The 24492-nt window shown below is 39.7% G+C and overlaps 1 protein-coding gene across 2 annotated transcripts in view; it reads left to right on the top strand.

Moving 5' to 3' along the window:
* Positions 1–24492, top strand: part of Lpcat2 (lysophosphatidylcholine acyltransferase 2) — a 59385-nt gene that overhangs the window by 14403 nt on the left and 20490 nt on the right. The window contains exons 6-11 of one of the 2 annotated variants that reach the window (XM_076838020.2): positions 514–572; positions 3378–3412; positions 5499–5553; positions 12608–12690; positions 15224–15349; positions 17019–17172. In XM_076838020.2, the coding sequence (XP_076694135.1) occupies positions 514–572; positions 3378–3412; positions 5499–5553; positions 12608–12690; positions 15224–15349; positions 17019–17172 (512 nt within the window). The remainder of the gene's footprint in view (positions 1–513; positions 573–3377; positions 3413–5498; positions 5554–12607; positions 12691–15223; positions 15350–17018; positions 17173–24492) is intronic. The other variant, XM_076838021.2, reaches the window with a different exon arrangement.

A 24492-nucleotide genomic window follows, 5' to 3' on the forward strand; every position in this document is an offset into this window, starting at 1 on the left:
TTATGGCTTTTCAAATGCCCTCCGTGATTCACTCCCTTTTTAATACTGGGCAGGTGGTCCTGAGCATAACTCTTGACCCTTTTTTAATGGTTTTGTTTGGCTGCTCGAATGTACATCGCCGAAGTGATAGCTCACTTCTGGCAACTGTGGTAGTTTTCACTTCAAGGAGTTGTCTTTATCTAGATATTCTTATTTCTCTTCATCTTGATTTTGTCATTACTGCTTTGTAAACAAATCTTGTTGAATAATAGGTATTTGGAAAATGCACACAAATGAGGAACGAAATATGTAAGTGCCTTCAGCACAGGATCAAATATTTTGCTTGAATGATTCTTAATTTTAAAAATTCCTCATTTTGGTAAACACTAGGCATTTGCCAACACATGCAAATAGATTCTGTGATCTGTACTTGTAAGCCATCAGCGTACTTATAGCATTTATAATTGATTTTTTTCTTATTGTAAAATTCTTATTTGTATGAAAACCATATGACAAATTCCCATGTGGTTCCAGGAGCCTTCATTCCCGGAGTCCCCGTGCAGCCCATCCTCCTCAGATACCCCAACAAGCTGGTAAGCACGGGTTCTTCTGTGGGAGCAATTTAAATATTCCAAACAGCACTCCTGCTCTCAGACCCCTTTTCCTGTGTGAATAAGGAAAAGGATAGATGAATGGTGAAGGAATCAGCAGGTTCATTCTGCTTGCCGTGGCTGGTTTTCAAGATAGGCACATTGTTGATACCAATATTAAATATTGTTTTCTTCTTATGAAGCTTCAGGAAGACATTTCTTAGCCTCTGTTGTCACTGTCTGATTAAGTCCCAGATGTAGGGTCTCACTGGACAGGATAGTAGAACTTTGTAATTTTAATTAAGCCTAGAAGGAGACTTTTCCTGATTTAGAGGTCATTAATGATGGAGAAGGGTTGATACAGCAGGATAAATTTGAGAGAAGCTTGATCTTTAATTACTGGCTCAGTACTTATGAGCTGTGTGACCCGTGGCTGGTAGCTTGATGAAATAAGGAAATATATGAAAGCACTTAACACCCTGTACAAAGTCCAGAGTTAGCTCAGGAAATGCTGTTTTCCACACAGCTGGGTATGTTGTTCTCCGGATGTAGATCGTGCCACTGTTTCCCAGAGACTTTGGGGGGGAATGCTTTGGTTCTGAGAGGACTTTGTTTGTTAGAGAATTTATATAAAAAGCAGGAGGTAACTGCTAGTTATCTACGCTATTTAAGATTGAGAATTCTCCAAAAACTTAACACCAAAACTACAAACAAATAAATAACGCAATTAGTAAACTGGCCAAAGAACTAAACACATGCTGGGCTCACTGGTGCACACCTATAATCCCAGCGGCTCAGGAGGCTGAGGCAGGATCTCAAGTTCAAAGCCAGCCTAACCAAAAGCAAGGTGCTAAGCAACTCAGTGAGACGCTGTCTCTAAATAAAAAGTACAAAATAGGGCTGGGGATATGGCTTGGTGGTCGAGTGCCCCTGAGTTCAATCCCCGGTACTGCCTCCCCCAAAATTTAAAAAATGAATAAATTTTAAAAAGAACTAAACAGACATGTGTCAAAAGAAGAAATGCAATTTGCCAACAAATATATGAAAAAATATCCATAATACAAATCAAAACTGCATTGTGATTCCATCTCACTCCATTCAGAATGGCAGTTATCAAGAATACAAATCATAATGTATTGGCAAGAATGTGGGGGGAAGGTACACTCATATATTATTGGTGGAACTGCAAATTAGTACAGTTACTCTGGAAAACAATATGAGATTTCTCAAAAAACTGAGAATGGAATCACCATATGACCTACCTATCCCACTCCTTGGTATGTATCCAAAAGACCTAAAATCAGCATACTATAGGGTACTGCCTCATCAAAATTTATAGCAGCATAGTTCACAACAGCAAGCTATGGAGCCAACCTAGCTGCATTTTAATGGATGAATGGATAAAGAAAATGTATAACTCAGCCTTAAGAAAGAATGAAATTAGGGTATTTGCTGGTGAATGGATGGAACTGGGGACGGTCATGCTAGGTGGAGTAAGCCAGATTCAGATACTCAAAGGTCAAATGTTCTCTCATATGTGAGAGGTAGTCCAAGATGGCAGGGGGGTAGTGGGGGAAGGAGAAAGAAAGGAAATAGGGGATACCATCAAAATAGAAGAAAGATCAGTGGAGTAGATGACAGGGATTGAGGAGGCAGGAGAAGGGACGGGGCAAGGGAACAAGAGTGAAGTGAATCTGACCCAACCTTCCCGTGTGCATATGTGAATATACCACAGTGAGTCTCACCATCATGTCTATCCACAAAGACACTGGAAAAAACCCTAAAGGTAAAAAGCAGAAAGATTAGTAGAGGGAAGGGAACAGGGGAAGGAGGAGGAGAGGGAAAGGGAAAATACTGGGGACTGAATTAGAGCAAATTATATTCCATACTTTTATAATTATGTCAAAATGAATCCTAATGTTGTGTATAACTAAAAAGAGTCAATTACAAAAAGAATATTAAAAATATTAACAATTCTCCATCAATCCATTTTTCTATTCAGTGGCTATTTTCTCAACCTTGGAAAAATGAAATTAAAATGAACAAAATTAAAATAAAAAAACAAAATTAGAACTATCAAATTTTTGCTCGTTGCACCTCTGTTTATGGGTTGATTTTTTTTTCCTGTATACTCAAATTCTTTCAGTATGCATTACTTTAATCTTTTCTCCCAAATAACCCCTTCCTCTTTTTTTGAACTGATGTATTCTGTTTATTGTAAGTAAATTTGTTTTCTAGATATGTTCATCTTGGGAGAAAATAGCTAAGCATGTGTACTAGTTTTTGTAAAAATTCAGAATAATTTGTTCCACAAAAAGATCCATAGTGACATAGGAAGATGGGTATTTTGCTATGTAGATACATATTCTAAGATTTCATAGGTCAGTTTCACCACTTTTAATAATAATGTACTTGTTTCATTTTTCAATGCATTATTTTTAATTTCAGGAAAAGTATACTTGAATCCCAATATTAAAATGAGGTCTTTGGGGCTGGGGTTGTGGCTCAGTGGTAGAGCACTTTCCTCATATGTGTGAGGATTCAACCCTCAGCACCACATAAAATAAGTAAGTAAATAAATAAAGGTATTGTGACGTCTATAACTAATTTTTTTTTAATTAAGTCTTTCAACCAGAGATATGAAAAATTGTGCTCTATATATATAATAAGAAGTATAATGCATTCTGCTGTCCTATATAAATTTTTAAAAATTACATAAAAATGTTCATCATAAAAAAAAGATGAGGTCTTTGTTTTATTCGATGTTTTCCCTCTGAAATAACTGCTTGAATACTTTTGTCATTGTAGGATACTGTGACCTGGACATGGCAAGGATATACATTGTAAGTCATCTCTGTCTGTGATTAGCTTAAATACATTTTACTTCAGGGAAGAAAATAAAAGATCATTTATTTCTTCTTTAAAACAAAAAAATAAAGATTTTGAACCAGTCTTAAGTACCTGATGTCTGCAGAGCGCATCATGACTTTGCCCAGTAACCCCTGGTATCTCCCATGTGGAGAATTCTAACTAGTGTTCAAATGGGCCTCAAGGTTCTTATTTTCTTATTTTTCTATTTCCTCAAGTTTTTGTCTTCTGACTTATAAGGAGCATTGCAGTGACCAGTTTCCATCATATTTAGCTTGAGTTTCGCACTTTCGTTTCCGTTGCAGATTGAGCATCCTCTAGGGTCTGCATCGAGACTTTACCACCCTGTTTTAAGCAGTTCAGATCATATTAGTTGCACGTTCTGCGATAGCTGGGATGTGTTTGATGTAAGTTGAGAAACCAGCTCACTGGGATTTCAGTTCCGTTCTTGAATTTTGAAAGTGCAGGGATCAGCAGTTTCTCTAAGCACTTGAGTGAGGACAGCAACAGTTTCACTATTAACCAAACTAAAAATGGGCCTTGAAAAAGAACGGAACCTGTAGAACCGCATTTTCCTTTAAGATCTTTTGTTTAGTTCCACTTGTAAAGTCTGATAGGTGATGACCACTTGGAAATATTTAAAAGGAAATCATCATTTTCCTTCAAGGACTCTGCCAGATTCTTTGAAATAATACATTTTAATGAGAATGGGTGACGAATGGGTCAGTGGAATAACCCTTCGCACATGTGAAACAATTACGGTCCTGTTATGCTTCCGTAAGGAATGTGTAGACAGTACATTATCCTCTACTCTGTAAGAAATCTGTTTATTCATTAGACTTCATGCCACCATGATGATGAGTAGCTGGTTCTTAGCTTTTATACAAGAGAGAATTAGGAGAAATAAGTAGCGTCACGAACATTTTAGAAATAGATGTTCCTAAAAATCGGGTGTGTACATATTTATACTTCCTGATGTGTGTCATCTTTCGGGCCTTTCCAAATTTAGTTCCCTATAGAGATAGTGACTCTGGGTTCATGGTGTGGTCAGTATGTCTTTTTTGGGGGGTGTGGGTTACATAACAGTTGAAGCTGACGTGAATCAAATAAATTACTTTCTGGAGAGGGAATGGGATAGAAAATAGAGTGGCTCAATCTAGTCTTCTAACCTGGGAAGATGTGATAAAGGAAAAAAGAAAACAAGAGAATGAATTCAGGAAACCGTGAAAAAAGATACTTGAAGAATCAGGGATTTCTTAGGACTTATAAACAAACAAAATCTTTAAAAAGCACAATTTTGTGTTTTCCAAATGCCACATTTTAAGACCCTGACCCAAAACGATAACATATTTAATGGAAGTGGTTAATTTACTTCCGAAATTTCTTGTTTTAACTGAAGTTCTTGTTTGACCCATCACTTCCTCAAGTATGTCTCTTAAAGTAATTTTTACAAATAAACAGTATTTAAATTCCTTTCTAGTAGAAAAGGGTTGATTGGTCATTTTGTTAAACATATAGTCTAATCCACTCTGCCTGATTTCTGAATCAGCTGACTAATGAGGCTAAATTTAAAAAATCCCACAGAAATCTTTCCCAAGGGCTCCAAAAATTGTCTTTGAAGAGGTAGCTAACCACTTTCAAGAAACAGTGCCATACTCAGGAGCTTCCCTAAAAATGTGCCTTTGGATAGCTTCTCCAGCAGCTTAGGCCTTTGAGTCGTTGTTGTCAAGGAAAATTCAAATTGGGGTTTACACTGCTGAGCTGTGGTTCTGACTCGCAAATGCATATTTGGTATGGCATTTGGTATTTTAACTTTAAAATGGTTGTCTCAGTCCAAGAAGTATTTGACCTGTGGTGTAGCATTTATATGCACTTGTAGCATTATAGTAAATATATGTATATAAACATAAATGTGTGTGTGTGTGTGTGTGTGTGTGTGTATTTGCATGTGAATTAAGTGTTCTGTGGTGGCATTCTTGTGTAGACAAAGTCTATGGAGTAACATTAGATGCTACTTGTATTACCACATAAAGATATAGCCCTCTCTTTTTTTCTTTTCAGCATCCAGCTTTGTGTGCTGACTTTCTGCCAGCCCTTCACAAAGGTGGAAATCGAGGTATGTCATTCAAAATATAACCTTGGAACTTGAGATTTGGCTTTTCCTTTAATTTTGAATTTCTAGTCTGGAGAGACCAGATGTGAAGTTTTACCACCTTTAAAATAAGCTCTGTCTTTCTGGGCATGGTGGTGCACACCTATAATCTCAGCAACCCAGGAAACAGGTAGGAGCATTGTAAGTTTGAGGCCAGCCTCAGTGACTTAGCCAGGCCCTGCTTCAAAAAAAAAAAAAAAAGGTGGAGAATGAAGCTCAGTAGTAAAGCACCCCTAGTTCAATCATATAAATCCATACTGTCAAACTGAACCTGTGGAATCATATTAGGGAAACACCTCTAATCTAACTTCTGGAAACTTCTAAGATGTAACAACCCTGGCGGGACAGATTTGCGTCCCCTGATCACATCTCTTATGCCTTGTGCTTTTGCTCCCTGACAAAAGGAGAGAGGGAGCCCACAGTAGCTGGTGGAGCCTACAAGTCCTGGAAGAGGAGGCCTGTGAAAGTCAGGGGGAGAGCTAAGAAGGCAGAAGCTCTCCCTTACAGAGTCATTCCACATGGGGAGCCTAAGGCAGTCCTGCTGGGAGGTGGCCGTCTCTTGATGTGAGTTTCAGTGGCAGACAGGGAGCTGCAGAGTAAGGAGAACATTTGGAAAATTCTGGCCAGATCTTTAAGACTCTGGAGGTTGGTTTTAGGTACCAAGTGATACCCTCAGGGAACTGCTAAAGAGGGTTAGAATATTGGGTCTGAAGACACTCGCCTTGTTTCTAATTGCGTTCCTGTATTAACAGAATGAAAACCTTCAATTTGCATATGTAATACAGAGCTCTGGATTCGGGTCTGTGGAATTCAATTCATAACAGTCTATTTTGCTTTGTTGGCTGGTTTAGCCACTCAGCCATTTAGAAGTTGTCAGTAATTCCAGATGATATAGGAGAGCAAATTATATTTCAGAATGAGTTTAACTTCAGTGAAATGTTCCTTGAGATTTGCATGTTGCTTGCCTTCCTTGAAACTGTTAGTTTTATTTCACACCATTTGTTTTAAAACCAGCTCAGCATCTCAGCATGACCAAAAAACATAGCACCAGCTCTTGGATGTTTCTAGGAGAAAACAACAACTAATCCATTCCCTTCAGGAAATACCAGGGTAAACAAAATGGATTAGGTCTCTTTTCACAGTACTTTTTAGGGCCTTTGAAATATTGGACCACAGAAGCCATTTTTCTCTGGATATCATCTGAAACCAATGTTCCATAGAGTATATTTCAGGAAGTCCCAGATCATACAATTCCTAGATACCCTGAGCACAGATCTTTCTTTTGCAATAGCTGCTCAGGTAGTCTAGTCCAGTTCTCCTTTTCTAAATAAACAATAAAGCCCGTAGTTAAAACAGCCATGCTGTCTTCTCTGCAAATGTGAAAGATATTACGCACACTCTCTCTCTCTCTCTGTCTCTCTCTCTCTCACACACACACACATACACACACACACACACCTACCTCTGTCCTTTCCTCCAAATTGACTGCTCTCCAGCTAAAACCTAGCAACAGATGTGGAAGTGCACAAGAACTGTACCCCTTTGTTCCGCACAAGTGTCAGCGGTCAAACTACATTACAACAGAGGTATGTAAATTCCTCATTTTTGCCCTGACTGCTATTACCACATTTCCTTTCTGTGTCATGACTTTCTTTCTTTCTTCTTAAAATGACAATATTGCATTCTCCAGCTGCTTCTGAGACCTGTTTAGATAATATTTTCTGGCCAAAGAAAAGAATATACCCTTTGTTCTGTAGCTTCAGGAACAAAATGGCTTTCAGCCGGTTGAAAACAGTTGACTCAGTGGGGATTTGATGTATTTGAATTGTGGTGTGGGGTGAGAGGGTGGGAGTTTAGGGACTTCACTTTAGTCATCTTCTTTTAATTATTATGTAATTATTTTTACAATGCTGCCTTTCACCCGGCAACTCCAATTACTTTATGATATCTGAATATTTAAATTCCCCACTGTTCAGATATAACTAAAAAGTGTATCTCAGCCCTTCAGTCCCTGAGTCTGTCCACGCCCTGGCTCAGGCTGTGAGCAGCTGGGCCCTGCCACTGAGGTCCATCTTTTCCACCCCGTCTGTGGAGGCAGAACTTGAGCCTCCCACATAGAGGTTGGTTTGAGGTCTCTGTTCTTTTTGTTCCCGTTTCAGTGTCTTGGTGGTTGGGAGTGCTCCCCTCTTTTCTCTTTTACTTTAAAAGTGACTGAAATCCTTGTTACTGTTTTAGACACAGACTTAGAACTTCTTGAATACTAGATAAATCTAATTCAAGATATATCACTCCAGAAGATAGTCTTAAGTTTGTGGCTTGTACAGTGAACTTTGAGAGGATTATTAAAGAGCTCTTCTAGTCACTCTTCATTTTGTGAGTCACAGGACATCTCAGAATATCGACGGCCGTGTCCTTTAGTTTCACACGTCTCTAGTCAGGAATGATGATTACCAAACTCTTCACTTGTTTGAAATCTAGTGAATATAATAGGGAATTTTCTTATCTCCTTCTCTCCATCCTTCTCTGCTTCACCAACAGAGAGATTTATTTTTGGAAAAGATATTATTTTATTGACTCTTGGATATTAAAAAGGTAAGTTCCAAACCTCATGCCCTGTGGAACTGTTCTGGGCATCCTTGAGCAATGACGACTGTGGGAAATGATTCACTGAAAATTACCCTTTGAATAGTAACATTGCAAAGTGGAAAAGTGACCACCTCATCAAGCAGCCCCCTCACGGCCACGTGTGTTCTCTGTGCCTGTAAGCCAAGTGTTTATCAGGGCATTGGGAATAAGTTAGCCAGCAAGAAGCATTGCAAAATATGGCAGAAATTAAGAGCCTCCTAGAGGACTTGACAAGAGACGGTTGGTGGTAAGTCAGACCATGGGGCCACCAGCCAGTTTCTGAATGCAAGCTTGACTTCTTTATGGGCTGTATCTCAGGATGCATTCAAAGTATGTTAGAAGCCACTCAGTGTATTACACGTGCATTAAAATGATTTATCTGTCGCCATGTAGACATATTTGGCTTTGTAAAATTCCTTTACAAAGCTCTTAGTGGGCTTATAGTGGCTGGCATTAGGCCCAAAATCCTGCTGAGCAATTCATTGCCTTCAGTAATAGAAAGGAATTCTTTTCTCATTTGAAAATAGTATCTGATTTAGGAAAGGACTGTAGTTAATAATGAGTGTCATGGTTAGCACCTATACAGATAAATCACTTTTTTCTATTTAGTTTATTTTTTTTTGGGGGGGGGGATGCCAGGGATTAAAATCAAGGGCATTCAACTACTGAGCCACATCCCCAGCCCTATTTTGTATTTTATTTAGAGACAGGGTCTCACTGAGTTGCTTAGTGCCTTGCTGTTGCTGAGGCTGGCTTTGAACTCAAGATCCCTCTGCCTCAGCCTCCTGAGTCGCTGGGATTATAGGCATGTGCCACTGTGTCCAGCTGTTTATTTTATTTATTTTTGTGTGAGGGTATGGTGCTGAGACTGAACCCGGGGTCTTGGGCATGCTAGGCAAGCATTCTACCACTGAGCCACATTCCCAGCCCTAAATGTCACTTTTTTAGTTTTCAAAGAGCCAATTTCATAAGGAAGGTCAAAACAGTCGTGTCTCTCCCTCAACAATGAGGGCACACTCTGAGGAAGGTGTTGTGGGGCGGTTTTGTCCACGTGCAAATATCATAGAGTGCACTTGCACAGACCTAGATGGGAGCCTACTACACTACTGAGAGATGGGGAATATAGTGGCTGGTGCATGCTCACCACAGACTTGTGTTGCATGTTCCTGTGCTGAACACAGTGGGTGGTTTAACAGTGCTAAGTACTTGCAAATCTAAAGGCAGAAAAGGTGCAATAAAAATACAGTATCAAAGATTTTCTTAAAAAGGTACATCTCTATGAGGCACTTGAGTAGAGCTCACAGGAGTAGAAATCTGGGTGAGTCATTGGGTTGCTGTAGACTTATCAAAATAACCAGATACATTAAGAATTATTTGTAATTTTGAATCTAAAATAAACCTTTTAGACAACTTCCATCTTACAACTACACGCTCCTCGCCACCTTCCCCATCCCAAAACATACTGTTCTAACCAAGCTAATTCTTCTGGACTTGGTTAAAATGTATGAATACTAGTAGAGAATGGAGCATTGTAAATAGAGTATTTATTAGCTGGCAGTTCTGTTCGGGTTCTGTTACTGCCTACCTGTTTTGTACTCAAGAAAATTACTTCAACCTCCCTGAGCCTGTGTTCTCTCTGGACCGTGGTTACAGTAGTGTCTGTTCTGTAGGGTTGCGGGGACTTAATAAGGTTTCTTATGTGCTGCGTGTGGCAAGTGTTCAGTGCCTGTTAGCTTTTATTTCCCTTCTCATCTGGATGTATCTCTCTCTTCTTTTGGGAAAGAAGCATTGAATTACTCATAAATATCTTCCTTCTTTTGCATTTTCTGTCTTTGAAGACTTAAAGAAAAATCACAGGAAGAATTAGAGCCACACATTTGTTAAGATTGATCTTCTAAATTCTTTTCTAATAGAAGAAAAAAGAAAAGATTGAACAGAGTGTCATCGCTCATCGGTCTGCCTGTTCCCACTCGTCATTTATTTAGCAGAGAGGAATGTGCTTGATGTGGTCAAGACACATTGAATAAACGAGTTTTCTGAGCATTGATGTCCGGGCCTGGCTCTGGTTAGTGGGAGCTGTAAATATCTTGTGCTGTTTAAGGCCCAAGAGGAGGTGGGGGACTATGGGGCCAAAAGCATGATCTAGAGGTGTTACTGTGGGAAATGTGTCAGCTAGTCTGGTCCTCACCTGGGAAGGGTGGTACAGTTAAGGGGGTGTGGGGGCGGGGGAGCCGTCTCAGGTGCAGTAGCAAAGGGAATAGAAGTTCCCAGAGACCATCGTCTTTCAGAAGTCGGAAGTGGCCTGCTGCTGGTCAGGGAGGGTGAGGTCAAGATGGGATTGCAACCTGAGAGGCAGCAGCAGCAGCAGGTGTGACTTCCTTTAGCTTCCCTCCCCCCCCCACCCCCCCCCCACCCCCGTCTCTAACAGGAGGGAGAGGGTGGGATCCAGGGGGTCTGTGGTGGTCTCTGTAGGTGGGCAGAAGTGAGAGTGTCCAGGTGACGGAGAGGCTCTAGGAAGTGCCTGACTCCCACGCCCAGGCAGATGTTGCCAGAGCGGGGCGGGTAAGGAGGGGTGAGTAGGTCCTGGTGTGACCATGACGTTGTTGCAGTCTGTGAGGGACCAGATGAGGGGAGAAGCAGTACTCGTGGCCGATGGGGACGCTGACTGAGGAAGGGTCACATTTGCTTCCATGGCTGAGGTGGAATTGAGAAAAGTGTACTAGATGAAGTGACTCTGTGATAAGATGTCACATGGGCCATCAGTGTGAGTACTGAGCATGATGAGAGAAGATGGAGGTGGAAAGGAAAGTTGGGGTCCCACAGACCTTGGGGTATTTATTTAACTGTGCACTAAGGGCCATACCAGGTAGTAGCCATCAAGTTCCCCTCTTTTTGGCTAATCTTCCTCTCCAAATAAGGGGTGTGTGTTCACGCTATGAATCTTAAATGACTTGGTACAAAATGGAAATGTAGTCTGGAGGGCCAGATTTTATCCTAGGAGAGGGGACTGTTTATTAGAGTTTCCACTGAATTGCTTCTCAGGAGGCATGGTGCCCTCAGGGCCCAAGAGGGTCCAACCCAGGCTTTTAGTTATTTTATACTCCAGTTGGAATGTATTTCCTCAAAAAATAAAATACCTTGCCAATATGAGAGTAATTAAAAATCATTTTATGGAAAATATTGCTTGCACGGATAGAAACCAAATCCACAGTTCGCAGTATGATGTTTGGTTAACAGTTTAGCAGCCATTTATTTTTCAGGGTTTTCAGTGTGTGCTTTTATGACCTATAAATCAAGTACATTAAAAATAGTCACTTGGCTTTTTTAAAAAATGAAGAATTATTTGGCATTGAAACTTTCTTCCTTATACCGTTTTGCAGGAGATTTTATGAGCATTGATTTTCAACCAACTTTCTGCTTCCTTGAGCTTCCTACTAAAGCAAATAGAAAAATGTTTACTCTCAGGATCGGGGGTAATTTTTTGTCTTGTTTATTCGTTGAGTTTGTGGTTCTGGATACTTAAGTGATAGGGGGACCTCTGGTGGCTTAGTTTGTTTTTCCACCTTGAACAATAACTGGATGGTCTGTTGAAAGCTACAGAAAGGACCTTAGATCATCTGGTAGAGCTTCTCACTGACGGGGGAGGGGCCTGAGACCCTGGAAGACTACAGGACTGTTCCAGGCTCACATAGCAGAGGGCGGCTGAGGGCTCTCTGTGCACCATGCCCACCTCTCCTTTGGACAAATTAGTAAAATGAATTTGAAAAGTAAAATGACATATAGCATGTGCTTCTGTAAGTCCTCGACGGTTTTTTCTTAAAGGTGCCTTGCACACACCCGTGCTCTGCTTCCTGCATCCCAGACTGAGTGCAGGCCTTACGTGGATCACTGTGGGGGCCTCCAGCCTTCCCCTGCTCTCCTCCTCTTCTTTTTGGGTGCCTCCTCTCTTTACCGCTGAAGTTACTGCTCAAAACTAGGGACCTGGTCTTGTCTTGCTTAAGCATCTCTGAGTCACCAGTGCCCATAATCTTCAACATGATTAACGAGATTTGAGAACAGGACAATCTGGAAGAAGTGGCATCTCCTTATACAAAACTTTCTCTTTTTTTCACACCATGGCCCTGCCATTTATCTGTGGCTGTGGCTATATTACTTAACCCCTTCAAGTCCCATTATTCATCATCAAATGAAAATGGTATGGCTGGCCCCAGGGAATTGGTGAGAGAGCTAATCATATAAAGCCCCTAATGTAAAGTACCCAGCACATAGTAGGTGCTTAATGGATGGCAGCTGTTATTGGTTGACTTACTTATTGATGTTTATAAATTAATTTACTTATCATTTGAATGTCTTAGGCCTAAGAATTTTTATGGAAGTTGTATTTGTCTTTCAGTTTATGCCTGTTCAAGTACCAAGTGATGCAGAAAAAAACGATCCTGTCCTTTTTGCCAGTAGAGTCCGCAATTTAATGGCAGAGTAAGTGACTGTATAAGATTTCAAACAGTAAATAATTTGAAAATCATTGGCAAATATCATTTAACATAGCTTTCAAATTCCTCCCCCAGCCCCACTGAGGGCCTCAGTCTTCAACTTACCTTGGTACATAAGCAAAATAACGTGCCCAGGGATGTATATATTTTCCCCAGCTTCAGCCTCAAACTAATGAAAGTGAGTCTTTACCTGAAAGACCAGGATAGCACAGCCAGAGGAGACCAGTCGGCACTGTCCACAGGTGGATTCTCCCCAGCTGGCCCGTCATTGCAGGCAGCGCCTTGTGATGGCCTTCCGCAGCTCCTGCTGAGCACCCCACCCCTCCCCTCAGCTCCCCTGCAGCTGCCCACCCCTGAGGGTTTCAGAGTCATCAGGGCTGTGAGCACCACAAAGGGGAAGTTTGCAAAGGTTTGAAAAGATGCACAGAAAAGGAAAAAGGTTACTCTTGTGAAGGAATGGCTATAAATTTAGGATTTAGAAACTGCAAAACATAGGCATATATTTTCCTGCACTTAAGAGTGTTTTAGCTGGCTGGTATTCTCATTAGATAAATCACCCCGTCTTGTAATGAAAGCATGCGTTTTGCTACACCACCCAGGCAGCCTTGGCCCTCCAGATGTGCACCCCCGCCCAGCCACCACCTCCCTCAGTCACCAGTAGGAGGTTTGGAGCTAACAGACCTGCAGTATTTTTTTCTCTTTAGTAAGAATTCAACAGGAACTCTGAATATAGCTGAAATTGGCCTTATAGCCTGATTATTCTGATTGAGATATAAATATAATATATATATATGCATACATAATCTTAATGTAATTCTGACATATGTACACATATATATTTTAATGTTTTATAGCAGAATAATAATGTTATATTCAAAATAGGACAAATGTATTATCAAAATTTTTTTTTGTTTCTAGGTGTACTTAAGAATTCTTATTTTATCTAATTTCTAAACCAGCTACTAAATTTGCTTTTCTGTATTTTGTTTCTGATGTTTTCATACCAGTTTCTGTCCAAAAGTTACAAAACAAGTACAGAGAACTTAGATAATTTATACCAGATATTTTGGCTTCCCCAAAATGTGCCCCGAAGTAGAGAAGGGATTTGTTTAGGCAGCTTTTTCTTAATTTGTGAGGAGCAGGGTATAATGGCCTTATTTAAAGAGTAAGGAAAACCTCGATCAGCTGCACAAAGTCCTCCCCGAAGTTCCTTCCCCTTGTGGGAAGTGCCCGTCTCCTGGCTTTGTTTGCTGTGAGACTCAGCAGGAAAGGAGGAGATAAAAGCATCTGGAAGTTGAAAGGAGCAAAGCAGGTGAGGTGGAGGGGGTGGCTGCAGTGGTGGAGGCAGAGGGTCACCAAGCACTGTGCTGGAGCCTTCGCTTGCCTGGCGTCACCTCTCAGCCACCCGTGAGGGAGAGAGGACGTGAACTCTGGGAACAGTCACCCCAAATCATAGATAGTGCCTGGGCTGGAACTCACATCCACATTCCTGTTCCCCAAACCCAACCTTTTCTTTATTATGCTGTTCTGTTTATTATTATAATTCCTGAAATATTTAACATTTTAATTTTCCCTTTTAAGTATTCTTACACCAAAATATGTGTTAATCAAAAACAGCCCAGAAAAACTATGTATAGAGAAAAACTGCTTTATTCTAATTGTACTCATTCAGTCAGTCAGTCTTCCTAGCAGTGATTCAACAAAGTCAAGTAAAATTGAAGACATAATCCTATGATTTTCATCAAATATTTGCAGATAAAATTTTAGTGAAGGAGAAGCTTCAGGAAATGATTACCATGTGTGGACAGCCTTTCTTCTTGTACTCGGTGTGCTTTGCAGTTCTCACTAATACACATCTTTTCTGATCCACCTCACTGCTGTCAGCCTCAGTCTCACTGAGCAGCGGTGAGGTAGAGAGGAGTTGTGGTTTCCTTTGAGGAAAGGGAGGTGACGTCTGCAAGAAATATCAGCTTAGTATCAATTCGCTTCAGTAATTTAGAAGGTTGCTTTCGGGAAGAAGGTGACCTCTAGTTATGAAGGATGAAGAAGCACAGATGCTAAGGGTTTAGATGGACGGTCCACATCCAGTGCACACTGTTCCAGCAGTGTCTCTACTAGCATTCTTATTTTGTCCTTAAACCTGGACAGTAATTGTTCCTATGTGCAGCCAAGAAAAATGAAGCTTGGGTTAATTGTCAGAAAGTTCACAGTTAGTAAAGGATTCCCGAAAAACTTGGACATAAGTCTTCTGATTGCTTTCCGTGAAACTCAAGTCAACAAAACAGAAATTGTCAGCTGTATGGACAGAAGCATGCAGACCTAACAGTTTAGGGGCCCCAGTTAAGTCTTTGAAGAAGTAGAAAAATATGTCTTTCTGGCAAAGAAAGCCACAGCTACTGGCCTAAAAAGTAGTAAATAATTTTCCTTTTGCTATTATTTGTTGAACAGTTCAGAGCTGATGAAAAATCATTCCTATTTAAAAAAAAATTGAATTTCAGTTTTATTCTTGATGCTTCTAGAGCTCTGGGGATACCCGTGACAGATCATACCTATGAAGACTGCAGATTGATGATTTCAGCAGGACAGCTAACATTGCCCATGGAAGCCGGGTTGGTGGAATTTACTAAAATTAGCCAGAAATTAAAGTAAGTACATTTTAAAATTATTGTACTTTCATAAAGGTGTCCAAAAGGAATCTGAAATCTTGTGTGCTTATTTTCTTTTCCTTTATTGATGCTCAGTTCTAGGATCAGATGTTTGTCAGGAAAGCCAGGGTCGTAAATTTACCGACTATTTTGTTCATCTGGTTTTGTTTTTTCAAGAATAGTTAGCTTTCACCTGTAATCCCAGCTACTTGGGATGCAAAGGCAGGAAGATCATAAGTTTGAGACCAGTCTTGCCAATGTAAGTGAGACCCTGCCTCAAAATAATATTTAAAAAGGACTGGGAATGCAGCTCAGTGGTGGAGGGTTGGCCTAGCGTATATGAAGCCCTGGATCCAAATGCGAAAAAAAGAAAAGAAAACCTTCCGGAGATCTGTTCACCAGTCCCAGGAAGAAACCAAAAGATAGTAAGCATGAATCCAGACAAATTGCCTCTCTACTCAAATAGCTCAGAACAGTTGCTCAGTCTTGCCCTCTGCTTTCAGGGAGAACAGCATCATTGGGTGGTACTGGCATATGGTAGTCAGGACTTCCCATGGGGAACATAAATTGACCTTGTAATGGAAATTCTGACCATCGTTGAACATTCAGTACTTGCCTAGGTCAACTTTTTTCTTCTCTTCTGGGTCTTTGTTATTATTACTTTTTTTAAAGGTACCTTTAAAAAAATTTGTATTTTTGTGATCTAATTTAAACCATTTAGAACCTTCCCTGGGAGCTATCTGGTATGAAAGGTGAAACCCTCAGACCCTCTCATGTTCAGTTCATCCTGTTCTCGACCCTGTTAGGAATCTGTACAACTTTGATTTAACAGACCTTGGCATCCTCCCTAGGAAGGAGCTGCAGAACCTGTTACTATATCAAAGCTCAATATTAACATAAAACATTTCAACAAGTGATATAGAAAATGTATATAGATATAGAAAAATATCTTCTAGATAACAAAATGTTTTGTTATTATGTTCACAATGTTCCCTTGATTTGATAAATGTAGCCAGTCACTGAAATTGGATTTGTAAATATGCATTAGGCTACTTGTTTAGTTCTACAAGGCAAAGGCAGGATGTGAGGTAAGCTTCTGTATATTTTCCAGTATTTTTATCACCCTGAGAATTTCTCACATTTGAGGAAGTTCTAGTCTACCAAATCTCCTTCTCACAACATTTTCTGAAATACAATTTCATTATCATCCTGGAATTTCCTTGAAACAAGAATTATAACCTTTTGTAAAAACTCAGTAAATACTATTGACGTGCTAATAATGTTGAGGTTAAAATTTGCTTTTTGATTTTCTTCTCATAAGTCATTTATTATTCCACCCCATTGTTTGTCTTATTTACTTTTTCTCTGTCAGATATTTAGTGTATTTTGAGTTATACAGATATGCTTTTAAAAACTAAATGCTTGCCTAATGTACAACATGTATTTGTATTTTTAAAATTTTCTTAATCTCCAACACACTGTTTTATTTCTTTTCAACACATACTTTTAAATACCCATTTGATTCTCCCATTTGATTTCCTTTGAAAAAATGTATCAGATTCATATTTAATACATAAAATATTTTTCCCTCAGTCAAATGACTAGAACTGTCTATAAAATGTCCATGTCAACTGAAAAGAACTAGTAACATTTATATTTTTTTGTTTAGATTGGATTGGGATGGCATCCGTAAGCATTTGGATGAATATGCGTCTATTGCACGTTCCTCTAAAGGTGGAAGAATTGGAATTGAAGAATTTGCTGAGTATTTAAAATTACCTGTTTCCGATGTCTTGAGACAACTTTTTGCTCTCTTTGACAGGGTATGTTAAAATTCAATCTTATTTTATTCTATCAGTTTTTACAGAGCAAGAGGAATATGGCAGGTATTCAGAGTACTTTAGACCAGTGTTAGAAGAATCAAAGCTGAACACCAGCCGTGGTGGCATGTGCCTGTAATTCCAGTGGCTTGGGAGCCTGAGGCAGGAGGAAGGAGAGTTCAAAGCCAGCCTCAGCAAAAGCAAGGCATTAAGCAACTCAGTGAGACCCTGTCTCTAAATACAATACAAAATAAGGCTGGGATGTGGCTCAGTGGTTGTGCCCCTGAGTTCAATCCCCAATACCAAAAAAGAAAAAAGAATCAAGGCTGAGCTTGTGGTTTAATTACATGATTTAATTTTCCTAGCAGCAACAATAATAATGTATGTGTGCAACATTTATGATATTGTCTATTTATTTTAAATACCAGGTGATAAATAAATATTGTGTCCATATAGCCACATTTGTAATATGGAAATGGAAAAGTTTATATAATTGTCAAGAATTTTAAAGTTTATATCTAAATTTACATATCAATCTCATGTGATAATGTTCTGTCCTGAGAGTTTCTGGATTTATCCAAAAATATGTGAAGATCAAATAGATTTTATTTTTGGACGATGCTTTGTAACAAAGGTTTCAATTTTGTAACAAAGGTTTCAGTTAAACTCTTGGCTGCTTGTTAATTTTAAGTATACATGTAATTAGTACATGCAATTGAATTGTCAAAAAATTTCCTAGAAAATATATCAAGATTTTAAACTCTCTGCTTTTTAATTGTTTTCTAGCATATAAAATCAGTAGTAAAATGCACTCTTTGGGTTATAATTCTCTGAGTTCTAACAAATGCATAGAGGCTGGTAACTACCATTATGTTTAAAATACATAACAGTTATACCCCGCCCCCCCCAAAAAATAATAATCCCATTGTAGTTATCTACTCATTTGTAGACAAGCTTTGGTCCTACCTGTAATGCTTGGTGATCACTAATTAGCTCTCGTCCCTGTAGTTTTACATTTCCCAGATGCCCTATAAATGGAATCATACACTATTATGGTCTTTTGAGTCTGTCTCCTTTCACTTAGCATAATGCATTTAAGATTCAGCCAGAGTGTTGTATGTCTCAATAGTTTCTCCCCTTTTATTACTGAGTAATATTCCATTGTATGGATATACCATAGTTTATCTGTTCCTCTGTTGCAGAACATTTGCTTTGTGTCTAGTCATGGATAATGATGAATACAGATATAATCTAAATGTTCGTGTATAGGTCTTTATATAAATGTTGATTTTAATTTAATTTCATTTGGGTGAATATCTAGGGTATGAGCTCTTTATTTTTCCTTCTCAGTATATGACTGTTTTGCAATTGTTTTTAAAGGACATTTGTGTTGTAGGTAGAATTCCAACTTGACTGTTCTTCTAACAATTTAAAGATGTCCTCCTGTCTTTGATCTCCATGGTTTCACATCCTTACTGATTATTCTCCAAGTTTTGAATTTCCTCACCAGTCCTGCTGCTGGGGTGGCTTGGGCAGAGGTAGTTACTTTTTGTACTTTTGTTCAGTGATTCTCGTTGTAATTGGGAGAGAGAGGCTAAACTGGGTTTATTCCATTTTGACTGGTACTGGAAGCCCCTGTATTAACTACCAGAAAAAGGTACTTTGCAAAGAAATTATAACTTGATGACAGATAGGACAGGGTATTTTTGTTTCTTTGACTTTTTGGTTTTTTTCTTCTTTCCTAGAGTACACCAGTGTGCCTAATGACTTATTCTGTGATCTCACAGATGAATGATTCTTTACCGTGGTACTCTTCAGCAACCTCCTTCTATATGTAGGACCTGGGCCTTGCGTCATTGCTTGCTCACAGCATACAAATAATTTGTTCTCCCTCATGAAATGACCATGTTTTGATGCTACAGTGTGACTATAAAGTGTAATGAAGATTTAGGGGAAAGGAGAAGGATGTCATTGGATTTAACTTTGTAAACTGGGAAATTAGAGATACCCTTTTCCTTGTATATTTTCTTGTCTTTTTACAAGATTTATGTGGCAGCTACCATGATGGCTGTAGACACCATGCAATTTGAAATGGCATTTCTCTGTATGAATCTGATGTCAGGAAGGAATATGGCAGGGACATACAAACAAGGACAGGATGGGGGGAAATGAGAGGGACCCAAAACGGGGTTTATAGCACATCTTGGACACTGTGCTCACTGGGATTTAAAATCAAGATTAAACACAGTATCTGTAGAGGTTGCCCTGTTCTTGAGGTGTCAAACTGTCATAGTTTGCAGTCACAGAATTGTTAGGACACTAGTTCTGACTTCTGATGATGGATGATAACCCACCAACAGCCCCACTGTTTCTATGGCACTGTTAATTTTAGGAAGATCTGGGAGTGGGGACGGGGCACAAAGCGAGCATTAAAACATTGGCTCACTTTGAACTGGAGCAGTCAGCTGACCCAGGCGCTTAGAGACCCTAGAGCAGTGTAGCCCACTGGTCAGTCATGCTTCTCCGTGGCTGCTTCCATAGGCTCTGATACCATTTATAACTGAGTTTTCTTCACTTCTTTAAATAATGTGATGTAGCCCCAGAGATGAACCTTAAGCTGGTCTAGAAAATGCTTTTCTTGTGGCTCTTCAGCCTACTGGAAGATCAGGGAGAATAATGACTCAGGCTCTTGTTTCTCCCTCCCGCTCCCCCTGTTTAGCACACCTGCATGTCTGTGCCTGTGAGGTTCTCTCTGTTTTGAGAAGCTGAGCTATGCAATGTTGCCACACCTTGGGCACATACCTGCTTCCACACCGGTCTCCTTTGTTCAGTCTGTTAAAGGGACCTTGCTGAGGAACATTCGATGGGAAGAGCAAGGAGGCTCAGGCGCTCCACGGTGATTTCTGTAGGAATAGCCTATCTGGCTGCATTCAGGCTTACCAGGGCTGGGGTGGGGGAGAGACAGGGCTGAGTTCCTGTCGCTCTCCAGCAGCTGTAACTTCTTGCAGTGCCAAACTCCCAAAGCCCCTCCCTCACCCCCTTCCCATTTTATCGCCTTCCTCTCCACTCCCCCACCCCTTTATTTTCCTTTCTTAGTCTTTTCCAAGTCTGTTACAGGTGTGGTTCAGATTTGGGGGATGGAGAAGGGATCTGGTTCTCTCTCCATCATTCCCTCATTCTTCTCAGTGTGTTCTTGGCTAGTCTACAAAAACTTCATAACAGTTTCTGCCTTAGTTTGTCCTTAAAAATGTTATTAGATCCTTCTAGCATGTTCTTTAGAATCTCAAATATTTGGTGACAGACCATTTGAAGGTCCAACAAAAATATGGCATTCATGATCCAAAGCAGAGCAGAGTTTACTAGTTTGGAATAATTTCTTTAGAAAGATTCGATCTCTTTGGAAAACAAAACAAAAAACAAATCTTTTTATCTTTGGGTTCAAGATAGCATCTTTATCTTCATGAATATGTATTGAATACTCCAGATCAGAGGCTAATTAGGGATTCTCCAGAGCTGAAGCCTGGAAAAGTGGTTTAAAATCACGACCTTCTCTCAGTGTCTTCATATTCCTAATTCAAATTAAGTACCACATATTTTGCTAGCACACTCGACGGGATTTAAAAGCATTTAATGAGATTAAGAAATAATACAGTCTAAATGAGAAGCAATTACAAAGCAGTCATTTTTACAGTTATAAAAGTGTCTGTGTCATTCATTTTGTTCTTCTTAAACTGTGCAGTTGAGTAGACCCGTATGCTGCCCTCATAGCAGTATCTCGTGTACTATGAGATAGCCCTCAAATATTTCAGTAAGAACGTAATTGTTGTTGTGAGTTTGCCAACACACCATGCTGTCTGTCTTCTTGCTACTAGCACACCTTCCACCCTCCATCTCAGGATGTGTCCAGCTTAATGTTCCACCTGACACCATGCCACAACAGCGTGCATGATCCCTGCTCACAACCTATATTTCAAGCTATATTCCAGAGTCAGCTAAGTATTTTGGAAGCAAAATATTTTTGACTCTGCAGGCCATAAGGTCTCTGTTGCAAATATTCATCTCTGCCACTGAGGTATGAAGGCGGCCATAAACAGTGCACAGACAAATGGGCATAACTGCACCCCAATAAAACTTTATCTCCAAAAATGGCACCAGTCTGGATCTGGCCAACAGCTGTAATTTGCTGATCCCTGGTATATCGCGTAAGCCGATGCAAACAAAACATGCTGGCAGGTTTAAGGAATGGATTGAAGGATGCCTGTCTGTTCTTACAGTGACCATTGTTAACCTGTGGGATCTTCACATTGGATTGAAAGCAGATCACTGGGAATCTTAATCTGGACTAATCTGTGTTCCTCTTGTTAATATCCTCCCACCACTCTAACTAGTGATATATCCTTCATCCTCACACATGAGAGGAGAAGGAGGAGGAAGATCGATTTTCAGTTCCGCAGCTGTAGTCTGAGCCTACTTTGTTTTTACCAGTCCTCTTAGGATATAATAGAACGTTGCCTAGTAAAATTTAGACGGTTATTATTGCCATTCTATAAAAACAGTTGGACTAGTGCCATGAGGTTTCTTGTTTCTGCTAGCTAGTACTCGCTCGCTGCTTCTGGCATTGCAGTGTGCTTTGCTTAAATATTAGACAGGAAAAGTTTGTGTCTACTTTAGCACTTTGGCAACCCAGGCTTTGGGGCTCTTGTAAACTTCTGTAAATCTTTTGTTATGTTTCATTATGTGGAATGAATGTTTCTTTACCCCAAGTTCTTCCTGCCTGTCCTGTTCTTGGTATCAGTTCAAGTGTCAGTCTGGAGTGCCAGTAATAACAGGCGTCCCCTCTGCCCCTTCCTGTTCAGGAGGGATGGCGTTGTCTCCTACAGGTTTTTTTCTCATGCTGAAAGTTGGGGCAGGATACCTAGGTGGCTTTAGTGATTGAAAATAAACTGTAAAATCTCTATCATTTAAATTTGCAGTTCAGATTTGATAAGTAATACAGTATTAAATAGTTTACATGAGAACGCATCTTGATTCCAATCTCAGTTTGCTGGGACTTGCAATGTGAAGCACACTCTAATTCATATTATATAATTTTTTAGTAAAGGCTATGATTTTCTGGGTGGAACAGGTGAACTTTTCTATTCAGTCATCCTGAAAGCCAAGTCATTCTATATATCTGAGCCCTTTTCTCTTCAGTTCTCAGGTTGACTTGACTCCCATCAGCCCATCACTATATTTTCTCTGTCTGAGGGCTGTTGTACTAGAAATATCTGTTTAGACCTGAGAATCGTGTACTTTACTTTTGTCTTTTCAATGCCTGTATAGCAGGGAGATGAACAGAGGAAGTGAAGGAGTCTGCAAAAAACTCAATCTTGACTTTTGAACTAAAGCAGATGATCAATGATTGACCTCCTTCAAGACCTTAAGGAAGTAAAGAACAGAGCTCTGTAAAGAATGGATTGTGTCAGACCCATCTAATTTCCTCTGATGACAAAGTGACAGTCCAAAATGATAAGGGAAAAATAGATATTATCTATATGGATTCTAGAAAGGCTTTTGATTTCATCCAATGTGACATTCTTATCAACAAATTAGGAGAGTCTGGTCTTGATCACATTGCAGTGAGGTGAAATTCCCACTTGATCGAGAGGTTTGACCCAAACTCAGAGTTGTAAGTCCTTCTGTTATTCTAAACCAGGTTCTTTTCTCCCTTCTTGGAATTGTTTGAAGGAGCCACCTACTTGATGGGTTGAGATCAGGAATTCTTTGGAAAAACAGTCAGTGTGACAAAGTGGGAATAAGGGTAAATACACTTGTCTTCAAAATTAATGGAACCAGACTCAAGATACAGAATGATTAAGTTGATATGTAGCATGGAAAGGCTCAGGGACCAAAAGGACCCTTAACTGAATGTAAGAGAAGGCCGCTGCTGTCGCTGGAAATCTAGACTCATAGAACTCGAGAGCTAGAGGAGCCTTGGGAGCACATTGCTCATCCTCTTCATTTGCAGAAGGGCTGCTAGCCCAGGAAGGTGGGTGTATGCTGTTAGCATTGACTTAAAAACAAAACTTCCTCAAAGCATATTTTATATACCATAGAATTTCCTTACTTCAAGTATATAATGCAATGATTTTTAAAAAATTTTTTTTAAAGAAAGAGAGAATTTTTTAATATTTATTTTTTAGTTTTTGGTAGACATAACATCTTTGTTTGTATGTGGTGCTGAGGATCGAACCCGGGCCGCACACATGCCAGGCTAGTGCGCTACCGCTTAAGCCACATCTCCAGCCCAAATGCAATGATTTTTTAAAAAATGCATTTACCAGGTTGTGTAGCTATCACCAGTGTTATCAGTGTTAGAACATTTTCATCAACTCAGTATGACTCCTTGTGCCATTAACTGTAAATTCCTGTCAACTACTTATCTCCCAGCCCTAGGCGACCATCAATCTACTTTTTATTAATTTCTATAATCTATCTTTCTATAATCTTGCCTTTCTTTTCTGGCTATTTCATGTAAATGAGATCTTAAAATATATGGTGTCTTGTGTTTGTTTTTTTCCTTCTATTTACTTATTTTTCTCTTTTATGGGACTGAGAATTGAACCAGGGCTTTGTACATGCTAGGTAAGCTCTACCACTGAGCTGTAGCCCCTGCTTCTTTCATTTAGCATAATGTTTGAGGTTCATCTATGTAACATGTATCAAGAATTCATTCTAATTTATTACTGAATAGTATCCCTTGATATGGATGTGTTCTGTTTTGTTTATCCATTCTCCAGTTGGTAGACACTCAGGTTGTCTCCACTTTAGGCTACTGTGAATAATGTCCTTGATAACATTCACGTCATTGTTTAAAGTTCGATAACTCTCCCTTCACAAATTTGCGTGAAATTCTCCATTAGGTGTGGCCTCTTCTTGTACCCTTTTTCTCCAAGGATGGACTGTAGAGTTCCCTCCAAGATGGAACTCTGGTTGTTATTAATGTTCTAATAAATAGCCTTAGGGGATTAGATAGTCCAGAGAAGAAAAAGCTTGTTAATCTAATACCTGTCTTTTATTCTCTGATGGCTTATGGGAAACTGTTAACCAAATGTCCTCCTTCTTCACAGAAAATAAATAAGAGGGACTGAATTTAAATTGTAGCAAAAAAACCCACTTCAGGTGGGCATAAGGAAGCACATTGTATGATAGTGGATGCTATCAAGTTAATTTGCACTATTACAAAACAAAGCCCATTCAGTTTCCTCTGAGAGAAGCTTCTGTGCATGCATTTAAATCCGTCCAAGGCCAGATGGCCTCTGTGAATCCTAAAAGCCAGGCAGT

This window comes from Callospermophilus lateralis, chromosome 18 (genome assembly GCF_048772815.1).
Source record: "Callospermophilus lateralis isolate mCalLat2 chromosome 18, mCalLat2.hap1, whole genome shotgun sequence".
Taxonomy (NCBI): domain Eukaryota; kingdom Metazoa; phylum Chordata; class Mammalia; order Rodentia; family Sciuridae; genus Callospermophilus; species Callospermophilus lateralis.